This window comes from Ahaetulla prasina, chromosome 3, assembly GCF_028640845.1.
Source record: "Ahaetulla prasina isolate Xishuangbanna chromosome 3, ASM2864084v1, whole genome shotgun sequence".
Classification (NCBI taxonomy): domain Eukaryota; kingdom Metazoa; phylum Chordata; class Lepidosauria; order Squamata; family Colubridae; genus Ahaetulla; species Ahaetulla prasina.
Genome location: NC_080541.1, coordinates 186597463 through 186612745, shown reverse-complemented (window position 1 = coordinate 186612745; position 15283 = coordinate 186597463). Strand labels below are relative to the sequence as shown.

Here is a 15283-nt window from a genome sequence, read left to right as displayed (position 1 = left end):
CTGTTCTCCAAAGCACCTGAGGGTAGAACAAGAAGCAATGGGTGGAAACTGATCAAAGAAAGAAGCAACTTAGAACTAAGGAGAAATTTCCTGACAGTTAGAACAATTAATAAGTGGAACGACTTGCCTTCAGAAGTTGTGAATGCTCCAACACTGGAAATTTTTAAGAAAATGTTGGATAACCATCTGACTGAGATGGTGTAGAGTTTCCTGCCTGGGCAGGGGGTTGGACTAGAAGGCCTCCAAGGTCCCTTCCAACTCTGATGTTATGTTATGTTATGTAATCAGGAAACAATATCAATATAAATCATAAGGATGCAAGCAACAAAGTTACAGTTGCTATTTATAGTTATATAATATATATTATATAATACAGTTGACTAGATATAGATTAATAGGAAGTGGAATTCATGCTGTCTTCATATTGTTTAATTTGCTATGTTTAATATAAATTAATTTACAACATAACCAACTTTTAGCATCTATGTTGTTTATGTGTACCTTCTGGGAGATTTATTTCATTGAATAGCACGCTAGCACATTTATTTCTTTTTAAAATAGAGATAGGATGATTTTACTAACTTTTTTCATAAGGGTAATACATAATTATGTTTCACTATTACTAAATATTTTAATATTAAACACAATATTTAAAATTAAAGTTATTTACTTTCTGTTGCAATATAAGTTATTGTTTCTGGACAACTGCTAGATTGTTGCATAATATTTTGATAAATATAAGATGGTAGAAGTTGCTTGATATTTGTTGTTTGTCTTAGTCTTATGAAAAGAACAATCTACTTGAAAAGTGCTCATAAAGTCATTTGTGAAAGGTGATGTGAGCTGGCATGTAGGTTGAAGCAAATGAAAATATTTAATACCTTCTGTGACCGGCAGTGCATATGATAAAACATAAGATTCCCTGTTAAATGTTGCTACGTTTCTATAACACCTAATCATTTAACTATCAATAAGTGAACATGATACTTACGCATTTAAAAATATGCAGCTAATAAGAATATGGTTACAACATTCTTGGAGGGATATGTGGTTTAACTGCATTTAAACTTGATAGCTGTTTAAATGTCTTAAGTACTCTGCCACACTGAATCTCTAATGAGTTATAATTTAAAAATAATTTGTACTTTAGTATAAATTTGTTTCAAAAATCTACATATTGATGGTTGACCATTAAGAAAATCAGATTCGTTGGCCAGACTGGGAACTAAAAAAAAATCCCACAAGACAATGGTAATCCCTCCCAGGTTGCTATCAGGATTTTCATGAATGCAGTAACCCAGAATTGAGTCAGGAGTTTATGAATTAACAATATAAATGAAACATTTGTTTTTTTCATTCCCATTATTTCACTTCTTAAATTGTGGAAGACAGTAGAAATAGGTTTTTCATGACCTGAACAAATTTAACACACAAAATTTAGAGACAGATTAGGTTTCTGACAGAACCTAGTCACATTCTGTTTCTGAAAGTACTTTGTCAAGATTGTGGGTTCATACTTGCCTGTGTAGGTAGTGCGTGCTTAACATCCATTGTTCAGTGATAGTTTGATTTCACAATGATGCTGAATGATGGGACTTATGGCCAATTCAAGTTCTACCCATTGAAACATCTTTGCAATCATGTGAACAAAATTTGGCCCAATTGGGACCACTTACATTTGTGATACCCTTTTGGCTTCCTGCTTATTCACTGCTGCCATTTGCTCGTAGGCAGCCAAAAGGTAGAGATAGTAGGGTAGGGATAATAGAGTAGTACGCAGGGGTAGCTAGGCAGGTGGGGGAAATTGAAGTGGACACAGTCCCTAATTGAGGTTTAGGAATGCGGAGGAACCAAGCTGGGAATGGCTTAGATTAGGTTGGGTCCTTACCTAATGACCCGTGGGATGGGTGGAATTCAGTTAATGTTGGTAACAGAGATTGCTGGGATTGCTAAGTGATGTGGTCACATGACATTGTGCTTTATGACTGCATTGCTTATCAGTAGAAATTCTACTCCCATTTATTGTTGTTAACCAAGGACTACTTGTATAGCAGAAAACTTTTCAGTTCTGAAGCTACCCTTAATTAACCTAATGCAAAAATTTGAAACGTGCATCCCTGAGGAAGCAAGAATTTTATGTATTACATTTTGCAGGAGATAGCTTTTGAAATGTTTTCAATGACTGAACTGAATTCAATTTTAACATCTTCAATTGCTGTAAATTTTCCTCCCTAGGCCTTTTTGAAATACACACATATAACCTTTTGTTAACTGTACTGTTTTGAGTACTGTATATTGTACGTAATTTTACTGAATCTCCTGTAACTAAGCTAAATCACAACTGTGTCATATATTTTCTGGATAAATTATTTTTGATCCCTTTTCTTCAATTTTCTCTAATTAGTGGTATTGGATAATAGACTGTTATGGAAGATCTGGGTAGATGTTAAGATTTCTACTTTAGATCAGCTAGTGATGATAATATTGAGTTGTTATTTGCTGTAGTGAAAGATAACTATATTTGTCAGTTGCAATCCATTTGTATTATTTATAATTACAACTCTGAAAATATTTCTGAAAAATAACATATAGATTGGTTAATTAAATCCACAGGAGCTTGGCAAACATTTTCAGACAATAGTCTGTCTTCTAGCCCTTCTGCTTCTGTTTCTGTTTCAACCTTTCTGATATTTTTTTTTGTTTCTTGTTAGCAGTTTGTGCATTTAGTCATGGTGTGAATAAAATATTTAGGCTCTCAGTACTAGCATCTCATTAAAAGATGAACATTTCATACTATGCAATTAACATTTAATATTTGCTGCTGCAAGATATGATAATGTCCTGTATCTTGGATTTATATGGCCAAATTCATGAAAAGATCAGGCAATTAATATGTGAAATTTTCATATTGAATTGCAATGTAAGTCCTGTTGCAGGTGTTTACAGTAAGTGACCTTGTCTCTTAAAATTCATACATTCTATGATTTTTATGAATATCACTTGTTCTAATGCAAAAAGATGAGAGTCCTGTTTTGTTTTTATATTCTTGTGAAGCTTTATGAAGGCACCTACATGTTTCTTTTAGAAAGCAGAATTCTGATCTAACCTACTCTGATCCAGTATTTTTAAATGTTCCCAATCTGGGAAATTCTCCATCATTTCCTTTTTTCCTTTTTAATTGGAAGAATTTTCTTACACTCAATAATTTTTTTTGTTTTGTTTACATTTATATCCCGCCCTTCTCCGAAGACTCAGGGCGGCTTACAGTGTATAAGGCAATAGTCTCATTCTATTTGTATATTTTTTACAAAGTCAACTTATTGCCCCCCCAACAATCTGGGTCCTCATTTTACCTACCTTATAAAGGATGGAAGGCTGAGTCAACCTTGGGCCGGGCTTGAACCTGCAGTAATTGCAGGCTACTGTGTTCTAATAACAGGCTTCTTAACAGCCTGAGCTATCCCGGCCCCTGAAAATAAATTTATTAAATCCATATATTCTGAGAAATTATTTTAATTTTTTTATTTACCAATAAAATGATTGTTTTTTTCCTATTTCAAAATAGTTAATGTGATTGTTCTTTGTATAATTTTATTTTTTAATTCACGGGGCAGTTTTATAGTGAGAACAATGTTTTGTTTCTAGCATTGAAATTAATTAGATGATTTATTATAAAATATTTTTAATTGTCCCTCAACTTTTTCTCAACTCTGTATGAACTTCCACTGGGGTTAATTATGTGGGTACTGTAAGGTGTATAGTGTGAAGTATAAGGTGACAGTCAATGTATTTCAGCCTTAGTTGTTTTTAAAAGAGACTCAGTTCCTTAAAAAAAAAAAATGAAATTAAGGAAGCTGTGTGCTCAAGATCATGCAGTAACATACTATCTCATCTTTCATTCTTACACAGTTATAAAATATTTTATTTCATTGTTCTTCTGGATCAAACTCTTTCCTTAATTCTATCATTTTAGAAAAGTTCCAAATTCTATATCCTGCTGTGAAAGCTTTTAATCCTCATGGAATTCTATGTTGATCTTATTTATCAAAAAGAAACTAATACAGCCCATCAGATTTTATTATTTCCCTTCTGCTGTTTAACATTTGTATGAAGACACTAGGAGAATAATTTATAAGTTTAGTGTGCTGATGAAGCGAACTGATGGTAATATTATGATTGCCCTGAATCACAAACCAGACAAAGTATGACCTTTGCTATCTTTGGCGCCCCCAGTTATTGGATCATGTCATAGTGGATGAAATCCTGAACTTCACCATGCCTCACATCACCCAAGGGCAGTGAAATTGAAATTGCCAAGAACCATCAGCCTTGCTGATTCCACTATTGATTCAGTACAAAGTCAACATTTCTGGCAGAGATGTTACTGCCCAGCAAGGCGGCTTTTATGGTAACAACCTAACTCTGTCTAGACTGCAGCCTCAGACAGACAATCTCACATCTGGTTGACAGTGGAATAGAGTCTTTGGAAGCCATCAAACTTTTGAAATTGCCATCCCCCCCTATCCTGGGTTTATGGCTGATATGCAACCCAGGTGGGTAGAGAAGGAATTATCCCCCTCTGGGTCTATCCAAGACTTGGTCAACTACAAAATCATGGATGAGATTGGTCTTATTACATTCCTGGTAATCAATAGTAACAACTGGATTCTAGGGATACCTGGTGACCTGACATTAGGGTGAATACTGAGGGTTGGATCAGTCTCAACCATTGACTCCCACTAGCTCTGTGAATGGCCCACTCTCAGATTCCTGTCGTATTTTCTTTTGCCTGCCAGGATTGTGATCTTAGTGCCTGTTTTCCCACACACTCTGAGAACATTCAAGAACCTTCTCAATCCATAAATTCCCTGACTATGTATCTGGGTACTCAGTTTACTATTTTTGGTTCTGGATGGTTGCACTTCCATAAACAAAATTAGTTTATTATCTGGAGAGTCAGCTTCTATATTCAAAGCTATGGATAGAAGACCTTTTTCTCAATTATGTATTGCCTGCGGGTATGATCTTACATACCCAGAGGCCCTATTTAGCAGTAACATACTTAATCACCACTCATTTAGACTAGAATAGTGCCAAATGGGATTTTATTTATTTATTAAACTTTTATGTCCCCTCATCTCTGCCAGAGGGTTGACTCTACAACAGAAATGGTTATTCCTTTTGTACAATAAGGTTGAGTTACTGTATTTTTCGGAGTATAAGACGCTCCGGAGTATAAGAGGCACCTACCTTTTTGGAGGAGAAAAACAAGAAAAAAAACCCCTGCCTTGCAGCAATTTGCCTGATTGTGGCAAACAGCAAACAGCCTGCTTTAGTTTCAGTTTCAGTTTCAGCACAAGAAAAAAAAATCTGCTTCCCAGCAATTTCCCTCCTTGCAGCAAGCAGCAGAGGCCTGTGCGGCAATAGTCAATGGCAATTGCTGCAGCCTGAAACAGCTAACGGTAGGGAGGCCGATCCAACCTACCTACAATCAATTGCTTGTGCTAATCAGGCTGTGCTGAAGCTGGGCGGGGCTACATTCGTTGTATAAGATGCACCCAAATTTTCACCATCTTTTAGAGGGGGAAAAAGTGCGTCTTATACTCCAAAAAATACGGTACTTGTGGCTATCTAGGTGATGCTGTTCAGATTCAAGTCAGTATGGTCATTGTCTAGAAATGTTGAGAGCCAAATCCCATAAAATTCAGAAATTGCAGATTACCTATCTGTGTCTTATAATATGGGTTACCTTATGAAAATCATTATGAGCTAATTGGAGAATACTTGATCTAAGTTTGCAAAAACTTAGTTTTAAAGTACACACATACTTTAAAAGACATTCTTGTCAGGGAGTTTGAAATATTTTTTGTTGGCTTTTATTAACATAGAAGACTATTGAAAGTATTCTGATATTTTTATCATTGGGCACACTTTGCTAATAGATTTAGAAAAAATATTAAAGAAAAATATGATCAAACATCAGTTTAATAAAAAAATCTAGAAAAGTAAAAGAAATATCCTCTTTTGGTTGCAGTTGGTGTGATCAGATGCCCAATATGTCGCCAAGAATGCAGACAAATAGATTTGGTAGATAACTATTTTGTCAAAGATACATCTGAAGTACCAAGCAGCTCTGATGAGAAAACTGAACAGGTATGTCACTTCCAGCTTTTCCTCTTTACAACATAATTTGATTTACATTCTGTGTAGAGTAATACGTTGTGCATTTGGTAATTTCCAGAATATGTAAACATTTGAAGATAACATTTTTCTTGATTCTAGGTATGCACCAGTTGTGATGACAATTCTAGTGCTGTTGGGTTCTGTGTGGAATGTGGAGAATGGCTTTGCAAAACCTGTATAGAAGCTCATCAACGTGTAAAATTTACAAAGGACCATATGATCAGAAAAAAAGAAGATGTCTCTTCAGGTGAAAATATTGATTGAGTAGTTATGGTGAATACTGAGACATGTCATTTGCCTAAAATAATGAAAATCCATGATATCATTTTCGTAAAAAGGTTGAGGAACTTGGACTCAACTTAAAAATTGAATGTTTATATTGTAGATGGTTTTATTCAGCTGGAATGTTTAGAAAGCATAGTGCAAATTGCCATTACTAACTTGAAACTGTAATTTCATTTATATCAATATTTCATGCCAATTTTTCAATGTTGTGCTTGAGAGGTATTTTAAGTTTCAAATAACATCTCTCTCTTATATTTAAACATCCCATTTTGCAACATCTATAAAATATTTCAAACTCCTATGTCAGAAATATTCTGACAAATAAAGCTAAAACCAGTAATATTAAAACAGTTTAAAACAGATTAACATATAAGGCCAACATAGGTGTTCATTTTGAAAAGTGTTGAAACTCCTCCTTCTCTGGTCTAAAAAAGAAGCACACTGAGAGGATTTCTGCACTAACCACTTTCTGCCTTTTTCAGCCCCAGTGTGGTCTCTCTGCTCTGGGGCTGAAAATTCTGCTGGGAGTTTGGTATGAACCTCTCAGCAGATGGCTGCAGTTTGACTTTCTAAAGAAGCTCACAGGAAACATTGCAAATGGCAATCAAATGATGGTGGGATACTTGCTTGTAAGTGCAGTCATCTTTTCTGACTCAATGTTATTAAAGAGTATAAGCTATTGTGAGGTGCAGCTTTCTTCATCAGATGCATGGAGCCCCTTGACTGATGGGGGATTTAAATCAGGATGAGGTGGATGAAAAAGGGAGCAGAAGACAGAGTAGTTGTACAGATTCAGGGTACACGTGAGACAGATTAAAAATGTGTTATCAGTTATTATGTGTCAAAACCTATTGACCCAACAGACTTTGTGGGGAAAAAAACTGTTTAGCTTTTACTTCAGCACTGAAATCCAAGAGTGACTTATGAAGCAAAAACTACATGAAATGTGTGTTGTCCCTCCCTCCCTCCCAGATAGAGTAGTTTAAAATGTTTGAATTTTGTCAGTGTCTTTAAGATACAGTGGTGAAAGGTAGTTTTCTTACAAGTGATGCTTCTGACAAGCAGAGTCAGTTGGGCTTTGTTCAACAATCATGTATATCACTTAATGACCACAATGATTCACTTAATCACAGTAAAAATGGTCATAAAATTGGATCTGGTCTTATGATGATGCTACAACTACTGCATTGCTTAGTGACCAAAGTTGTCATAAATTGAGGACTATCTCAAAAAGTGAAAAAAGTTGTGGTAAGATGAGACAAGGTTGGTTAGTTTTGTAAATGTGAATAATGCTGGCCTATTTATAGCAAAAAATTATTACCATATCTTTTTCTTAGGTATACGAATAAATGTGAAGACTCCTTTTGTCCCTTTGGCTAGCTAAGTAATTAACTCGCTAGCCATGGGTTATTGCAACTAATCTGCCCCTTAATCTAGGTAGTGATTTCCTGAAGATATATTAGTTATGTAATGTCCTTCCTGTCAAAGACTACTTCAGCTTTAATTGCAATAATACAAGGGCAACCAATAGATTTAAACTTAATGTAAACCGCTTTAATCTAGATTGCAGAAAATATGACTTCTGCAACAGAATCATCAGTGCTTGGAATACTTTACCTGACTCTGTGGTCTCTTCCCATAATCCTAATAGCTTTAACCAAAAACTTTCTACTATTGACCTCACCCCATTCCTAAGAGGACCATAAGGGGCGTGCATAAGCGCACAAACGTGCCTACCGTTCCTGTCCTATTGTTTTTCTTTTCTTCTTCCTATATATGTTTATATGTGTATATACTATATAATCTTTTTGTATGATGTTGTGACAAAAATAAATAAATAAATAAATAAATAAATAAAATAGTTAGTGCTAGTATATTTCCTGAGAGAAGCAAACAGCTTAACAAGATGGTTTGTGTAATATTATTTGGAGGTCATTATTTGAAGCATTTCAGTCAGGATAAAGAAAAATAATGATAAAACAAAGTCTTCAGCTAGCTTTCATTGTCTGCATTACCAATTATATTAGATTCCTTGGAATTTCGGTTTGTGACTTGGACAGTCTGTCTCTTTCAATACAGAAGCTGTTGGAGCATCTGGTCAACGTCCTGTTTTTTGTCCTGTGCATAAACAAGAACAGCTAAAGCTTTTCTGTGAAACCTGTGACAGGCTAACGTGCAGAGATTGTCAGCTACTGGAACACAAAGAACATAGGTATAGTTGTGTCTTTCTAATACACCTTTTCTTATATAGATAACTTTGAAAAACAATCCTCAAATAATTACTATATTTAAAGTCTTCTTTCCTTTTGCTTTTGTGTCAAATAGGCCTTTTGTTTCTAATCCTGATAAAGTTAGATCATGTGACAATTAAAAATAAGTAGACATCTAAATAAAAAATAATCTTTGTCAATGTAATCATGACTTTTAATTGTTAACTTTATATATGTTTGTACATTAGTAAAGCAATGTTCTTTGATTTTAGATGATACCTGAAGCAGGTGCCATTTTAGAAAGAAACATTCCCTCCAGTATGGTGGTGGTGGGTGGGAGGAAGGAAGGAAATGTCTCTTCTAAGTTAGTACCAGTGCTTTTGGTTCTTGTAAGTACACTTGTCTAAAAAAATATTTTTTGTAAACTATATTGCCTAATTAACCAGAAGTATTTTTAACATATCAGGATTTCATAAATAGTTTAAAGTTGCACCACTGAAATAGCAGCACTAAACTTCAGAGATGTTTGTAGTTTTCTTTTGTGTTGTTGTTTTTTTAGATCAGCATTGATAAATTGAGTAAAAGAAGGATAACAACAAATTTTAATGGTAGTTTAGCTACAAAATTTTCATTATATGATTTAGGTCTGTGGAGCACATTGGATCCTGAGGGTAAAATGTATTTTGGTGTATGTATAGGTATGCATCTGTAGTAACTTTTTAAACCAAATATGTATTTTCCCGGATTCACTCTGAACTTTGGAGGTTAGCAGCACTATGCCAGGAATAGACACAGATGTTTTAATTGTTGATGACAGATGCTTTTTCCATATCCCCTGAGGCACCTTCCTCATTCAAAACAGAAATGCAACTCCAGTATGATCCTTGAATTGATTAAGAAAATTGCTGAAAGATGTTATATTTCATAAATGCTGAATTATTACTTGTTACGATGCTATTGGAATCAGCAATGTTACTGCTGATATTTTAACTACAGTTGAACTTATCTTTGAATTCAGTACATAGAGTATAGCATAAGGTTACACTTTAATTGTTTTTTTAAAACAGTTTTTAAGAGAAATATAGTGGGAAATAGTTCTAGCAAGTTCAGTTTTGTTGAATGGACAAAGTATAACTTCTGTATAGAAACTGTGTTCATATCTTGTGCAAAACCAAGGCAAATTCTGTTCTAATTCTAACAGATTTGGAAGTCTGTATCAGTTTTATCAGTTTACTTAGTTTATGTCATTTTTGTCTCTGATGTCTGTATAAATGAACAGAAGGCATAAAAATATGGGAAGCATTCTTCTCTCTCCTCCTTTCTAAATTCTCATTAGGAATCTTAATTTGTGTTAGGTAGTTACTAGCACTAAAGATATAAATAGCAATATGTTCTTATATGTTTATATATGAAAATATTTTTAATGTTTTACATCCTTGCTATATCTTTCTATTTCCCCCCTTTATTACTTAACATGGTTAAAGACATTAAATTACTTCAGTTCCCATCTGTTTTTAAAATAATGCATTGTATTAATGTATGTATTAAGATACTTTGGCAATCTGGGTTTAGCATAGTATAAATAATAAATATGTACTATATTATGTAATCTGTCTTATTATTTGTTTTTAATTTAGTTTATCTAGAATATTTAAGTAAGAATAGTAAATTTGAAGTAGCAATAGGGAAAATGTTTTTGAATCGACTACTGGCAATAGAGTCCTGATGCTTATCATATACCAATTGTAATCTGGATGAGCACAATAGACAGATTTGCATGGTGTGTATTCTGGTGATAAAAGGAGACAATTTGTCTTCTTCAGAGTTCATATCTATCTTTCCCAATTAAATGTGTATTGGAAGCAGGCAAGATTACCATCAGTTTGCAAAAAGAACTATTTTCGTAGGTCTGCCTCTGGATTTCATATCTGAGTAGCTGTTTTGACAAAATGCCATAATACAATAAAGCTCTTATGTTATTTAGAATCTTAATCTCTTGGCGATAATTATTTTGAGACACAAGACAAGTTATGGCAGGGTGTCAAACTTGTGTCGTCATGTTGTCGTCACGCTCGTGATGCATTTGGCCCACAGGATGAAAGTTTGACAGCTCTGAGCTAGGGTATGGTGTTTTTTTTTTAATTTGCATTTATATCCCGCCCTTCTCTGAAGACTCAGGGCGGCTTACACTATGTTAGCAATAGTCTTCATCCATTTGTAACTTATTGCCCCCAACAATCTGGGTCCTCATTTTACCTACCTTATAAAGAATGGAAGGCTGAGTCAACCTTGGGCCTGGTGGGACTTGAACCTGCAGTAATTGCAAGCAGCTGTGTTAATAACAGACTGTCTTGGCAGTCTGGCCACCAGAGACTCAGTTCTGATAACATAGAGATGCATCTGTTCATACGCAATAAACATTTGTTGGTAATGTCTAAATTCAGAAGAACCTGGGTTTATTATAATACCTCTAAAGTATGTGATTGTTTACCATCTTATTAATAAAAAGTAATAGTACTCTGACTTTTCATAGCATGTGTGTTTTGTTTTCTGGTTTGGAAGATATCAGTTTTTGGAAGAGGCATTTCAGAATCAAAAAGGTGCTATTGAGAATCTCTTAGCCAAACTCCTTGAAAAGAAGAATTATGTTAACTTTGCAGCTACTCAAGTACAAAATAGGTAAGTAACAGTTTCATTGAAAGAACTGATATTTTATTTAAATTGAGTGAATTGTTAAAATTTCAATATCAAATGGCTTTCCTTAAACAATTTGGTAACAGTGATAACCAAGTTTCTATAAAAAAAACAAAACACTTCTATATACCAGCTGCATGAAAAAGCACAGATGGCCATGTAGAAACATTGTACAAATGTTTATTTTTAGGGATATTTAACTACTTCGATGTTTCGGTCTCAGGTGAAATAATTTAGTGCTTTTTTTCTCATTTTAAAAGTCATTGTAAGGCATTGCCAAGAGAAGTCAAGAAATGTTAGCTCACTAAACCAACCATTTAACATTCTACTTATCAGAGCTTCTTGAGACAAAGAAAATATGGTGCATCTGCTTGCAGTGATTTATATAGCAGATCGAGAGATCCATAAATGGCATTAAAATATTAAAATCGTATTAAAAACATAGTAGACTAAATACAAATTCTCCTACATTGTTTGACCTGTAGTTTGTTATAATTGGCTGTCAGTGACCTTCTTTTGATCAAAGTCTTCAATAGAAAGTCCATCTAGATTTTCTTCAGCCTGTGGGAAAGAATAAACCAATGTATAAGCATTGTGGTCCGTGAGATTCTTATAGCAGTGATTTCAAGATGCTCTGCCAGGGTGAGGCTATTTGCAATTTGCACAAAGCACAGTGTGCTTTTTCCAAAAGGCAACTAGACTTTTTTTTTTCTTTGAAAACATTTCACTTTTCATCCAAGAAGATTCTTCAGTTCTTCAAAATGTTTTCAAAGAAAAAAGTCCAATTGTCTTTTGGAAAAATTACCTTTAGGGAAACCATGATTTGAATGATTGAGAATCTCCATAGATAGTCATCGTGCATCTTTGTTTGTATTTGATTCCTATTTTACACAATCTGATTCAACAATCTAATTTTACCTCACTATGATACACATCAATTAATTTCCAGATATAATTGAATACAACTCTGTTCTGATAGAACTCCTCTATAATTCTGCTCCAAATGGTGGGAAGGAACAGACAGAGAAAGGAATAATAAGATAATGGAATCCAAAATTGTTTTTTTAATTTTATCAATCTCAAAATCAGCTAGCTGATGTTTATTGCAAGATGAAGATTGTGGAAGAAAACCAATCACATAATGGCAGCTTTATTTTCTGATGTTCTAACTTCATGGATACGTAATTCACATTTAAGTTACTACAGTTTAGGGAAACTATAACATAGAACTATCTGTTACAGTACTGACATTTTTGTTACTGATTTGTGCACTTGAGATTCATACAGTTTGAATCCTCTGTGTGCTAGAAACCTGTATTTACTGATCAGAATTTTGTTTACCAAATAAAAGGAACGCTTTGTTCTTTATGACATTTCTTCTAGAAGTAGAACATTTCTTCTGTTTTCAATTTATTTAATTTGTGGATTACTTTTGAAACTTTCCTGCTGTTTCCCTCGGGAACCTGATGGCGTCGCTGGAACTCTGGGACCTCAGCTAAGTCTTGCGCCTCCCGGGTCATTGTCAGCTGTGGATTCAAATTGGTATTGGTCATGATTTGTTTCATTTGGTTCGGTTTGATCAGTTATTCGCTTCTTAACTGATCTATGTGGCGCCCACACTCGGTTGTCTGGTAGCTCTACCACGTACGATTTTGGCCCGGTTATCTTTATTATTTGGCTCAGAACCAACTAGGGCCGTCCCCATAGTTTCGGCCCACACCCGGTCGCCTATGCTCATTTCCTTGTCTTTTCTAGTTCCCCTTGTAACCCTCTGGTGTGTAATGGGGATTCAAACGGTCAAGTGGGCACCGGAGTTTCCGTCCCATTAGTAATTCGCTGGGCTTTTCCGGTGGCGTGCTTGGGGTTCTGTGCTGGACGGCTAGGAAAAAGTCTATCTTTGTTTGCCAGTCACCTGGCTTGAGCCTGACAATGCCTCCTTAGCGCCCGGACGGAACGCCTGCAAGGCCATTCGACGAGGGTGGAAAGGCGCAGAGAGGGCATGTCGGATGCCTCCTCTGCCAGGTATTCTTCAAACTGGGCTGCCGTGAATTGGGGCCCATTGTCGGACACCAGAGTGTCCGCAACCCGTGAGTTGCGAATAGGTGGCGAGGGCTGCGATTACTGCTCGGCCGTAGTGGATTTCATGAGTATGATCTCCAACCATTTAGAGAATGCATCAACAACCACTAGGAACGTTTGGCCGTGAAAGGGCCAGCAAAATCAATGTGGATTCTTGACCAGGGCCCTTGGGGCTTTTCCCATTCTCTGACTGGGGCCGTTGGGGTAGAGGTCTGGACTCTTGGCAAGCCTGGCATTTCCCTACCCTCTCAGCAATCTCTGCCCATGAGTGGCCACCACACATAGCTTCTAGCTAACCCTTCATCCTTACGATCCCTGGGTGACCTCGTGGAGGAGGTCCAATACCTTTCCCTTAATTTATCAGGAATTATTACACGATCACCCCATAACAGGCACCCCTTGAGCCGAGAGCTCATCTCGCTTTTAACAAATTCTTTGAACCGGTCGCCCGGCGCAGCGGGCCACCCTCTCTGTACCCAACCGAGTACAGTTCTTAACACAATGTCCCGGTATGATGCCCGAGCCACTTCCTTAGATGTGACTGGGCCAGAGTCCAAAGAGTCAATAAGTAGGATGGGCGTCCCCGGGGTGGGGTCTTCGGTCGCCCCTGGTAGTGGGCATCGGCTTAACGCGTCTGCATGCCCCACTTCTTTTCCTGGTCGATGCTGCAGCTTGTACGAATAAGCGGCTAAGAATATAGTCCATCGGGTCAAGCGTGGCGAAAGTGCCACAGGCGTTGGGCGGTCGCCAGCCAGTATTCCTAGTAACGGTCTGTGGTCAGTCACGATTTCAAAATTCCGCCCAAAGACATATTCGTGGAATTTTTTAACCCCTGACACAATGGCTAGTGCTTCTTTGTCTAATTGGCTGTAGTTTCTCTCTGGGGAGGACATCGTTCTAGAGTAAAAAGCTATAGGGGCTTCTGTGCCGTTTGAAGTCTATGGCTGAGTACAGCCCCACCCCATAAGGGAGGCATCGCAAACCAGCACTAGGGGTAATGAGTTGTGATATTGGATGAGCAGGCTATCACTTGAGAGCAGGTTCTTTACTGCTTCAAAAGCCCTATTTTCTGACTTTCCCAAGACCAAACAGTATTTTTCCTAAGAGCCTATGCAGCGGTTCCATAGCAGTTGCTTTGTTCTTTAAAAGACCGCATAGAAATTCACCAACCCCAGGAATGCCTGCAGCTCTGCTTTGTTTTTGGGCGCTGGAGCCTTCCTAATTGCCTTGACCTTGCTCTCAGTAGGGTGAATTCCTTTCTTGTCTATCCGGTAGCCCAAGAAATCGACGGATTCGACCCCTATCTGGCATTTGTTTGCCTTGACTTTTAATCCGGCTGTCCGGAAAATCCCCAAAACCTTTCTTAAACGCTCCCCCAATTCCTCCATGTTTTCCCCTGAAATTAGGACGTCATCAAAGTAGGGAACTACCCCTGGGAGCCCCTGCAGTAGTCGTTCCATTAGGTTTTGGAACAACCCTGGTGCCACACTGACCCCAAATTGCAATCGGGTGCACTTGAATGCCCCCCTGTGCGTTACAATTGTTTGGGCTTCGGCTGTGCGGGCGTCTACGGCAGTTGCTGGTAGGCTTGGGCCAAGTCTAACTGCAAAGACTTGCCCTTGCCCCAAAGAGTGCATTAAGTGTTCCACCAGCGGAACCGGGTTAGCGCTTTTCTGTAAGGCTTTGTTAAGCGTCGCCTTGTAGTCAGCGCAAATTCTAATTGACCCGTCCGACTTTATTGGGGTGACGATTGGCGTCTCCCACTTTGCGTGATCGACTGGCACCAAAATCCCCTGATTTATGAGCTTGTCCAGCTCCTTATCGATTTTTGG

At 36.9% G+C, this 15283-nt stretch overlaps 1 protein-coding gene across 5 annotated transcripts in view; it reads left to right on the top strand.

Moving 5' to 3' along the window:
• TRIM33 (tripartite motif containing 33) overlaps nucleotides 1-15283 on the top strand; it is a 72275-nt gene that overhangs the window by 14860 nt on the left and 42132 nt on the right. For all 5 annotated transcript variants that reach the window (XM_058175190.1, XM_058175189.1, XM_058175188.1 and 2 more), the window contains exons 2-5: nucleotides 6035-6153; nucleotides 6283-6430; nucleotides 8548-8680; nucleotides 11241-11357. In XM_058175190.1, the coding sequence (XP_058031173.1) occupies nucleotides 6035-6153; nucleotides 6283-6430; nucleotides 8548-8680; nucleotides 11241-11357 (517 nt within the window). The remainder of the gene's footprint in view (nucleotides 1-6034; nucleotides 6154-6282; nucleotides 6431-8547; nucleotides 8681-11240; nucleotides 11358-15283) is intronic.